The 12,281-nt window shown below is 36.0% G+C and overlaps 1 protein-coding gene across 1 annotated transcript; it reads right to left on the reverse strand.

The window, feature by feature from the left end:
• Positions 1-1,065: 1,065 nt before the first annotated feature.
• On the reverse strand, positions 1,066-12,028 carry LOC129358095 (angiomotin-like; the record flags this gene model as incomplete). Its single annotated transcript, XM_055026918.1, is given in 11 exon segments — positions 1,066-2,198; positions 2,201-2,209; positions 2,698-2,949; positions 4,097-4,338; positions 5,738-5,866; positions 6,379-6,575; positions 7,068-7,217; positions 8,776-8,849; positions 8,852-8,920; positions 9,321-9,413; positions 11,888-12,028. Coding segments are annotated over 11 exon segments (1,478 nt in total), but the record flags the coding sequence as incomplete, so codon positions are not given.
• Positions 12,029-12,281: the final 253 nt, after the last annotated feature.

The raw sequence follows: 12,281 nt of genomic DNA on the forward strand, positions 1-12,281 counted from the left end.
GGTGGCCAAAGTTCTTCTTCAGAGATTTAAAGATTTATTACCAGTTACTGGAATTACTGATGACAGTTTTTGGAGCCCAAGGGGCAACAGCTGTGATACCTTCCTGGAGGAAGAAATTAGCTGAGATAATGCTTCCATCAACTTCCTCTCCTGCTAATAACTTACTTTCATAAAAATGAAAAACAATCCTACATTAGCTCATCTGTTTCTTTTTGTGTCCCTGCTGTGTCTTCTCCCAGTGGGTTGTGGCAGAGGGTCGTTTGGACTAAGCCAAGTTTTTCTGGAGGTTTCTTCTTATTAAAGTTCTTCCACTCCACTGTTGCTCCATTCATGCTCAGTATGAGGGAATGCTGTTAAATCATCATCACAGTACATGTGATTGTTGCTACATGCTGGTCCAGAAAGAGTTAATACTGCAAGTCAATGACTCGATGTCATCTGCAGTGTTTCATTACACAGAAACTTTTTAAACTTCAGTGAATAACTATTTAAGCATACAGTACTGTTTGATAACTAGGATCAGTTGGAATATATTTGTGATTAAATTGAAAAGAGATTTTGTAAAGTCCTTTGAGATGACATTTAATGTGAATTTGTGCTATTTAAATAAAACTGAATTCAATTCAATTCAATTGAAATGAAATGAATTGAATTGTGGGCTGTGTGTGGTTGGTAGAAACTAGAAGGTCCTGGTTTTGTGTCCCAACCTGTTGGTCTTTCTGAATGGAGTTTACAGAAGTTCTTTTTATCTTGTTAAAGGCAGTAATGATTTTGCATATATTCAGGGTATTTTATGTGAAATAAAATGAAGCCTTAAATGTAACTATATTTTCCAGCACTGGATATGCATATGCATTCTATAAGCTTTTAATGCTCATGTTCAAATCTCATCTTCCAATTGGCTGACAGTAAATGGTCTTGCTTGAAAACAAATTGCATTTTAAGGTTAGAGAGGGCAACATGGTGTGGTAATAAAATTATCTGATTAACTTCTCTTTTTAATTAATGCAAAAATGAATGTATGTATGTACGCATGTATGAATGTAAACATTGCAAATGACAGGCTGATTTAATTGAATTAAGATACACATACTAATATTTAGAGAAGGTTAAAAGGCTGAACTTCTAAGTCATTTATGATTTGTCATGTTTGTAGCTTTTTAAATTTGTGGTTTTAAGTTGGAAACAACAGACAGAAAGTAAACCTCTGTATGTGAAGGGTTTGTTAAACACTAGTTGATATCAGTCCTGACTGCATATGTGTCTCTAATGTCTAAGATATACAAACACACACACACACACACGCACACACGCACGACCAAATGCCTTAAAATAAAGCGTAAAGCAGATGTGGTAATCTGTACAATAAATATTGCAAACAACAGTATATACAATTGTTCCAATGCAATTTGTCTGGATAAATTTTTTAATATTTGAAATGGTTACTATACCTTGAAAAAGCGATGCTCTTTCATCGCTATCTTTTCAGAAAGCTGAACAAAACCAGTTGGAAAACTTGTTTGCTGGAAACTTTATAAAGTTTGTTAGATGTGCTAAAAACACTTGGTACTACAGTTAGTAATACAGTGACTGTATAGTGACTGTAGTAATAGGATCACTAATAATTAAACACAACAACTACTTATTAAACACAAAAGTGTTTAACAAATAGAACACTTTGACTCAGATACAGAAATCCCAAATGAAATGTATCCGAGTTTGGAGGGGACTTTGCTCCTCAGTATTGTCTAACTATGTACATTTTTTTAAAAGCAAAGTGTATATTTAATTCCCTACTACTTTCAAGAATACATTACAACAGAAACCAGTGGAAAAAATATCACCTCTGAAATTGCTTCAGGCCTATTTTTGATACAGAGTTGTACCCCTTGCAATCTTGTTCTTTCTTCAGTCAGGCTAAAATTATAGAATGAAAGGATATTGGATGAAAAGATAAATCAAAATGTCTCAGGACTGAGATGCAGCTCTCACTGTGCAGGATGATTAAGAGAGTTCTTGTGATGAAGCTGCCATTCCATCACTTACGCATACTTTTTTTTTCTTGAAGCCATGGTTTCATATGAGGATTTCAACGATGTCTGTGTCTAATTCTTGCTGGACTGCTGGAGCTGACGAGAGAGCTTGTTGCTGTGAATGGGACTGCACAAGGAACCTCCGTTCAAAGGTGCTGCTGTGAACACTGGAACTTCTACACAAAGACGGCAAATAAAAACACATGTAAAGGTCAGACAAAAGTTTTAAGATGAACAATGAAAGTGAAGTTAACCCTGATCTTCGGTTTGATGCACAACTTTTATTGTTCATCTATTTTGCCTCAGTCCTTTACTTGCTTCTCCCATACAGTTTTAAACATTGCACACAAGTAATAATACCTTTGTATCCAGAAAAACAACATGCAGTGCTAATAAAAATGGTTGCCTTTCTTGTGAGTAACCTAGGCTGGCGTTACCTAATCTTTCAACAAGGTATGTGAAAATATTGACTGAACATTATGAATAGAACAAGATCAGTATGTGGCCATTCAAAATTCTAAAAGAAAACTAAATAACTAGACTTATTTATGTAATGAGTTCATTGAGAAGAACTATGTTTGAAACACAGTTCTACAAAAAATTGTAAAATTAATTTGAAAGAGCTGATCATTTTATAATCCTACAAGCTAGCATGTGAGCTGACCTGCTAAGCGATCTGGGATGTAGACTGGGCTCGGGCTTGATAGGCGGGCAGGCAGGGTCATACTCTGCAGGACTGAAGGGCTGGGCTTGCTTGCTTCTTGGCCTTGACCCTTGTCAGTCTGTGTGCAGCTGTCCCGGCTGCCTGTCTTTGAGTGACCTGTAGTCATCAGGGTGGTAGAAAGTACGGGGGAAGGGGATGACGAGATGGATTCTGTCCGCAGAGACTCTGTGCGACATTCTGGACCCAGCAGAAACTCCTACACAAACCAAAAAAAACTGAAAAACTTCTTGAAGAATTAACATCTGATTTTAGTCCCACCCTCCTCTAATTCTCATTTGTTTTAGTACAACTTACCTAATGAACCACAGTCTGCTTTAGGAAATAAATTACTCTTCATAAAAACATTTTGTCATTAGTCAGATTGTCTAGAACTTTGGAGTGGAAACATAAAGGAAATACATTGGAATCAGTTTTTTTTAAAACATTTCAACAATAAAATGACATTCTGTTCTTGCAGCCCAAGTTTGGGAGTTTCTTTTTGGTGAGTACACTCAGAGCAACAGTTACTTAACTGTCCAGGATTATGACCACTATACCAACCTGAAATCATTACTTCCTGTCCAGGAGACAAAACTGTACCAACCCAGGAGATCCTGCCTTCTGTAGAAGGTATACTTCAACTAAATATAAAGTGTATGACACAACTTCTCCAAATGGAGAATAGTTAGCTCTTGACACAGGGCGATGTGTGATGTTTTGCATATTGCTTATCTAACTTGCTGACAGAAACTGTTTCTCTCTTTTGTTTTATCATTGAGCTGAGCTAATGGCTCGCACATGGAGCCACCTTAGTTTCTAATGAGAAAGAGAATAAAAAAACTACTATATAACATTAACCTGTGGAAGAAATATAATAACCTCTGAAATGGTTTCAGGCCCATTTCCCAATCAATCTTTGCACTATCAGAGACCGATCGGAAGTTCCTGAGATCACTATGAAGGTTCTACTCCAGAAAAACAATTGGTCTTTGTGGTCTTGAGAAAAACAACATATTTATGTTCTTGTGAAGTATGCAAATGCACTTATAACAACAGAGATGTTAATTCCTAAAATGTTAAGTCAGAACTGCTGATCTTGACTGCATAATATTAATGCCTTTTTGGAGTATTTATGACCACTGTGATGTAGTGGTTTGCAATTTATTTATGGCATTGAAACAGAACGATAAGTGTATTTAATGTTCTCCTGAATAATGTCATTTAATAACTTGTTTATATTATTCTTTTTATTCAAAGTCCTTTATAAATTGATGAGGCTATAGCAGTTAATAATTTCATTTCCAATTTAGAGCTCAAGTTTCACCTGTAGTAAATTAGAAGAAAAAGAACAGCATGTTTATACCGAGGCTTCCCTTCCAGCTGGCATCCTTGCGCTCCTCAGTGATTGGTGAGCTGCTAAGCCCAAGGTTGTGCGAAAGCAGTCCTGAACCACCTGGACCAGTGTTGGAGATGGACATCAAGGATTTAGAAGGACGCATGGCAGATGGTGCATCAGACTTCATGGGTTCCTTCCTAGAGCGCTGATGAAGAACCTTTATCATGGCATCTTTCTCAATGATCTGGGCATGAAGATTCTTAATCCTGCAGTAATGAGGAATTAACTTGAGTTAGATCAGAATGCAGAGACTATACAGCTGCAAAGTTAGTCCAGAATGGCAAAAATGTGTGAGTGGAACCCCCCCCCCAAAAAAAACAACAACAACAAAAAAAGAGAACTCTACCACACTAATAATATGATTGTTCTCAATCAGAAGAATTTACAATTCACAGTGTGCCTTATCTAGATTGTTTTTTAATGCTTCATCAGATTCCTTTTCAGAAATGATACTCCATGAGCAAACCTTGTCCTTCTGACACTCTGACTCAGGATACATGCAAAACTCAATGCAGACCAGTTAATCTGACTTCATACCCCCATCAGTTCAGTCAAATTTTAGGAGGAGAAATTAGCTCAGCTCAGCAACTAAGATTCTGGGTAAAGCAATGCATAGAGCTAATATGCTATTCTTTAGCTATGTGCTCATCCAGGAGTGAATGCTGCAAATCAATGATCTGCTAGGTTTCCTTAAAGACAAACCTTTTAAACTAATATGAATAATTATCTGAGCTCAATGTACTGTTTGATAACTAGGATCAATTGGAATGTGTGTATGTATGGTTGAATTAAAATGACTTTTTTTGTAAAGTGCCTTGAGACAACATTTGTTGTGAATTGGCAATATACAAAAAAACTGAATTGATCATCACATAATATCAAAGTTGTCCTTTTTGTTTTCTATTTTAAATAATGTGCTTTTAATTTCATGTCTTATATTTATGTAAGATGATCATGTGGATAATCATGTGATCATGTGAATTGATTATCATCATTAACTGTTGCTGAACACAAACTCAAGCAAGGGCTGTCGCCATGGTTATTCAGACAGCTGATGGGAGCTTTCTGAAGATGCTAATTTGCAGCTAATCTCAAATTAGGATTTATAAAAGGCAACGTGTGTCTGCACACAATTTCATAAGTTAGAATTGTTTTGGTAAGTTTCAGTAATTCTCCCTCCTGAAAACTTTCAGTACAAAAATTACACACTTTTCTATGAATGAAGATTCAGATTTCATCTTTTTAACAGCTTGGCATCTTACATGGCATTCCCACAGCAATCAACATCTTGCATCATGTGACGAAAACAACTTATGAGGCATTATTGGATATTTTTGGACTGAGAGGCAGACAACTCAAATACTGAGCTCAATGTAGCTCAATATCTGATGGGCCAATGACTCACATGTATGTGACTTCAATGGCCCTATAAGTTGAAATTGTTCTGACTTGAAGATGTAAGCTTGTTACTCTCTACCATGTTCAGTACAGAACGAGCTGCATGAAGTTTCTTCAAAAAACAAGAGAAGTCCAGTTATCTTCTATTTTAAACACATTTTAAAGCCCAGAATGAATTTACATGTATATATGTATTTGTTACCCAACCTGCTCTCCATATCAAGACAGCGACGATTGGCCATTAGGATCTCTTCTTCTTCCTTCTGAATTCGAGCTTCAACAGAAGTATCATAGCTGTTGCTCGGAGAATGGTTTATCCCTGCTGCAGATGTATCCCTACAGCACAAGTGACAAATTTTCAAAAACAAGCAGAAGGTTATCTTGACCAGAGGTCTTTTTCTCAAGTTCTCAAGGGACATTGTGCTGCAGCTTTTTTAACACATTTGAATCAAATGGCTGAATTACCTTTCAGTATGTAGTCAAGTTAAGAATTGACAGAAAAGCTACCAGTTTTTTTGCTCTCTATTTACCTTTTGTGAATGTCCACAGAAGTCCAGGGAGGGAGTTGTCATTTCATCATGACTAAGTAATTATCGGTTTCTTCCTGCTCTCCATATCGAGAGCAGAAAGATTGAGGGGAATTCAGAATTTCAACTGTCTATAAAGTTTTTTATGAGCTTTGGGAAGAGTCAGCCTGTGATTAGTTTTCAACTTATGGCACAAACTAAGCATTATAACCAGTTGTCATAATGTTGTAAAATAAGACTGGTCAAGATAAAAATATGTTCATACACAAGACAAAATTTAGGCCTGACACCTGATGTTGTCTTCAACTGCAAAAATCTCACCTCTGCACAGCAACGGACGCAGCTGCATCCAGGGCAAACTGCCTCATTACACTTTCCTCTAAATACTTCTGCTCCCATTTAGTCATGTCAGCCTCCAGAGCCAGAATGCGCTCCTCCTTCTCTCGCAGGTGCTCCATTAGGGCTGTGGCATTGTACTCTGATGTCACTAAGCCGCTGCTCTGTGAGGTTCCTTGACGCTGAATGGCATGATTAACATGTGAAGATTGATGGGAAGAAAAAAACACACGCAGAAGACATAAGAAAAACATTTTTAAAAGTTCACACGTTTATCTCCAATAATCTAAGGTAGTATACAGTTCCTTTTAATTGTTATCAATGTTTTGGTATTGCTAGTTAAAATCTGAACAGCAGTATTTTGGACAGCAGTAGGTCCAAAAACAGCTTCATCTTTGCAATCATAATTGACTGAAAAACAAGAACAGTAAGCAGCAACTAAAAATTACATTACTGCCTGATCAATCACTGTGGTGCCCTACTGGTTTCATGTTTTGTAATCAGAGTGAGAGCTACATTGCCTTCCCTTCCACTTGCACATATGAGAAAAAACTGCTCTGAATTAAGCATATAAACCAAAACTTAATTTTAGTTCAAAACTAGCAGTGAAATGTCACAAAGTTGATACAGAACTGTGGAGATATTTTAGGAATACAGAATTGTGAAATGGTTACCTGCTGCAGACGTAGAGATTCCAGTTCTCTTTCCAGTCTTGTACGAAGACGGTGTTCTAGTTGTTCTCTCTTCTCACATGCTGCCTGGAGCTGGGCCAGAGCCTGTTGCATCCTTTCCACTTTCTCCACATAAACTTGTTTTTTTTTTAGCTACAGATACATATAAATACATACTTTTAAGTTACTGTTGATGATGCTTTTATTTTTTTGTTCTGCTACAGTAAAATAAAAGGCTTATAATCATCCATCGTCTCCAGCAGTGTGAGACAAAATAATACAACTTATTGAAAAAATATGACTTTCTCCAGATGTTCTTATCCATGCTAGAGTGAGAAAATTTGATGGTGTAAAAATGAACTTAATGAAGGATTGAACATCGTAGATATTCAGTATCATACCTGTGTGTAAATGTATGATGGTGCATTTCAAAAGAATTGTAAAGTATTCAACTTTTTCCAACAAACTCTCATAGTATTTTTTATGTTTTCTTATGTTTGAACCCACACCAAGTTGTGGACTAAAGTGGAAGGAGAATGCCACTTAGCTTTCAAAATCTTTTGAGAAGAGAAATCTGAAGACTGTTCAGTATTCCAACCACTTCACAGGGAGTTATCAAGCTACCCATAGTTTTTCAGGAGATTTTCTTCAAAACTTGTATCTGTACTCAAGTCAGTTTATGATGAATCCTTGGAAATTGAACGCTGTCAAAAACACTGATGCAAACTATAAACTCAGTCCCACTTAAAAAGGATAAGGAGGTCCCTGCTCATTGCAGCTAAGAGGCCAAACATAATAAATCCTGCCGTAACTATAACGCTGAGAGTGAATTTGCGTGTTAAAAATTACATTGGTAAAGAACGTAAAATGCTTCAACACAACAAATCTAATGTGGCCTTTAAAAAACAAACACTTGACAAAGTTTGGCCATATCGAGGCTCATGCAGGAAAAAGGGACATCTGGAGCAGCCAGATAGCAGGTAAAGCAGCACACAGCTACTAAAACTCACCGAGAAGAGCATGATGCTCAGACAGCTAGACAAATAACTCGAAAAATGATTTATGACGCTGGTTCTGCTCTCGCTCTTAGTCCGCCGCTGCGAGCTACCGGTAGTAATATTTCACAGACGTAGAACCGCTCAACCTCCACGAGACTGAACGCAAACGTAACATCCGGTCACCACATCATGCAGAGCAGCTGGGACTGTGGGAATCACCTACCCGGATGAATCCATTCTCCTGTCTCTTCTCTGGGCCTTTTACCTTCACAAAGAAACTTTCCAAAGAATCTCATCTGTTTCTTACTCATGTTGCTGCTTGTGGCTCAATGTTGGCGGCAAGACGCAACCGAGAGAATCCGGCTAAAGGATTATTAAAGTAAAAGATCCTCCATACTCAAATAATACATAAAACAGAAATATTTAATTGTTACTTGTGCGGCCCGGTGATTGGGGGACCACTGGACTAGGTCATCAAATCAGTCTGTCAAGCATGTTGCCTGTAGGGATTTCTAATGTCCAGCAGGTGTCAGTATTCAGTGACACAGTATCAATACAGTTTTGCTATGGGTTGAAATGCTTCATGACGCTTCATTTACCATCACTATTCATTAACAGTTATCTGGTCCAATTAATAAATGCCTGATCTTCTTTATCTGTTGAAAGAATTTAGTAATATATCAGGAGACAAAGTTAATCTATATTTTTCTCACCTCCTCCTCCAGTTTAACCACTTTTGCCTGGGCATTGTTCAGCGCTTGGTCTCTGATCTCAATGTGTCTCCTTGGTCATCTGCAGTTGAGCGAAGTGCATTCAACTCCATCTCCAGCTTTTCCTTCTCCCGCAGAATTTCTTTATCTTAATGGATAATGGAATATAAAAACATAAAGCACACTATCATTTTGTCCATTTTGAAGCATGTAGACTGAATCCTGGCTAAATCAGATTTTCTACTGATTCATTGGTTTCCTGGCTCTTGTCTGTAGTTAGCTTAATTTAGTCCCAACAAATCTAATGATCAATAAAAGCTGGAGAACTTTTATTGATCATTAGAACCCTAAAGAACTTTCTCAAGTAAAAGGAATAAGAAAAGGTACTTCTAAAATCAAAAATGCATTTACTGACAAGTCGGAGCGGTCATGGTGTGGTCTTCAAATTTTAATACACAAAATCTCATTTCAGAATTGTTTCAAAAATGTTCTAAGACGATACACAATCGGATTGCAAAGTCACGTGTGCGTGTGTGTCTGTCACTCACTCTGAGCAACCAGCTGGGAGATGGTTTTCCGATTGTCTTCAGAGCTATCACACTCTTTAGAAACGAGCTGTTTATTAGCAGTCTCCATGCGCTCTTTAAAATAACATAAGACAAATGCATCATGACATCGATAAATAAATAATAATTTAAAAATCTGTCATTTTTATACTTTGCTAAGTTATCATAAGTCTTACTAAAAAGTAAGAAAAATCATCCGATGGCTTGGAAAGGATACTTTTTTGTTAATCTTTATGAGAGATAAAAACTGTGGCATATATATATATATATATATATATATATATATATATATATATATATATATATATATATATATATATATATATATATATATATAGGAGACAAAGTTAATCTATATTTTTCTCACCTCCTATATATATATATATATATATATATATATATATATAGGAGACAAAGTTAATCTATATTTTCTCACCTCCTATATATATATAATATATATATATATATATATATATATATATATATATATATATATATATATATATATATATATATATATATTATTTTAAATGTATACCCACATGCCTTTGGAAAGAAACACAGAGAATAAAGTTATAAGATAAACTTATTTTTTGTTTATTTTATTGATATGTTAAAATAACATAATTAGATTTCTTGGTGCCCATAAAGAGATGACTAAAACTAGAATGATAGTGACACTTTAAGCTAAATATATAATCACATTATGACAGGAGCATTCTAGGTTTTCATTCAGACTATCTAAAGTAAACAAATTGGGTTACTGCACCAATACAGAGCAGAGAAAGGACATGCAAGAACTGATTGAGGAGTTCAGAAACGTAATGACAGAGATCCATGTTAAAATTAGGGCTACAAGTTCATCTCAAAGTTGCTTCATGTTCCTGTCACTATAATTTTCAATATTTTTAAAGTGTATACAGTTCATCCAACTGTGGTTAAGGTTCCCGGATGTGAGCCAAAGACGAAATGCAACCCTAAATAAAAAAAAAAAAATAAAAAAAAAAAAGACTATTTAAGATTTATTTCAACACAAGTATGTTGAAGCAAATCGCTTACTCATCACTCTTATTTTTTTTTTTTGCATTTGAACCTTAAAGCTGCAATATGTAACTTTGACAAAATATTTTTTCACATAGCTGTTGAAACTGTCAATGTTGTGACAGTATGGTATGACTAAGATAATCTATGAAACAAATCTAGTTCCTCTGCTTTCCCCCAGTGCTAACAAGAAACAACCAATCAGAGCCAGGAGGAAGTTCTTAGTGCTGTCAATCATTCTGTTATACTACAACCTTTTTCTGATAAGAGAGCCTGCCAGGAATGCTCAGGCATCGCCAGCGATGACGGCACATGAATGATTTTTCCTGGAAGAGTGAATTATTTCTCCACCATTACATACACACAGATATAACTCAGAACCAGTTATTTGAAAAACTCGTGATCTTTTGGAATTTTTTATACACAATAAATTATTCAAAACACAGAAAATATGCAGTGAGCTTGTAACTATGCAGAACACCCAATTCAGTTCCTCAAAGCTAAGTAACAAAAGAACAGAAACAGTTACCTTCTCCGACAAATTTCAATTTCAGCCAAAACATTTAAATGCTAGGGTCAAAATTTGGTGTCGAAAACAGGGAAGCATGGATTGATGCTACCTTACGACAACTGTTTAAGTTGTTCATGATTAATGGTGTGACAAATATTTGCTTGATACAATTTGGAACTTGTGTCTGGTGAGTAATTATTAAATAGTCTACCTGCTTTACCAGGGAATGACTGCAAGATTTCTGTACTCCAATGTCCTCCACAATTTTCAGGTCTCAATCCAATACAGCACTTTTGGGAAGTGATGTAACAGAAAATTTGAATTATGGATGTGCACCTCACAAAATGATCTTTCATCGTTCAGAATGACCTTAGGTCATGAAAGGACAAAATGACCTTTCATCACTGATCGTGATGTAAGGTCATTACAGATCAAAACCTCAGGAATATTTCCAATTCTTTGTTTGAACTATGTCATGAAGAATTAAAGCAGTTATAAAGAAAAAGAAGTGGTCTAACTAGGTACCACCAATGTGTACCTCACTAAGTGGCCGGTGGATATTCTGTAGACAATGGCTGAGTAACTTCAAGGTAATATTAAACTATTTCCTATTTATTTAGTTATTTTGTGAAGTTGCAAAATGACTTACTGATGTTAAAAGTAGCCATCCAGATTTTAGAGCTCATGGACAATGAATGATAAAAATGATTATGATGTTTTCTAATAATACATTATTAGAAAACTTCAGTTAACTCAAGAAATTCCAAAGCTAACAAATGAACAATAAGCTCACCTGTGAAATATCCATGTTTTGTTCAATAAATGTTCTTTATTTGGATATTTACCTGTCTCCATTTATGCTTAATATTGTCTGATAATTAGATCTACATTATTTTGACTGAATGATATTGTCATTTAAAATTCACATTGAACTACTGTCCAGCTTGCAAAAGCATCTTTACAAAATAGTAAAAAATAATCTTTTCTCAGCTCTCACCTCGCAGGTCTCTGTTGAAGTCATGCAGTCGGCGCACTTGTAGTTCCAACTTGCTCCTCATAGTTTTCTCCAATGCTTCTCTCTTAGAGGAAGACTTGGCAAGGTTTTCATAGGCCTCCGACACTGTATCTCTGTTTCCAACTACCCAAAAACAAAGCATACATTAAGTGACTGATTCATTGATGTATACCCACTTACTACCAATTATTAGAGCTGTTCATGGCCAGACACGTTATTTTTTAACACCTCTGAGCTACTTTTTCAACTTAATGGTATGATGTAGTGATAAAAGTTAGGTTGCATTAGAGGTGTCCAAGTCCAGTCCTCAAGTGCTACCATCCTGCAACTTCTAGAGCTCTGCTCCAACATACCAGCAGTCATTAAGCTCTGCAGA

This window comes from Poeciliopsis prolifica, unplaced genomic scaffold, assembly GCF_027474105.1.
Source record: "Poeciliopsis prolifica strain line A6 unplaced genomic scaffold, Auburn_PproV2 SCAFFOLD407, whole genome shotgun sequence".
NCBI lineage: Eukaryota > Metazoa > Chordata > Actinopteri > Cyprinodontiformes > Poeciliidae > Poeciliopsis > Poeciliopsis prolifica.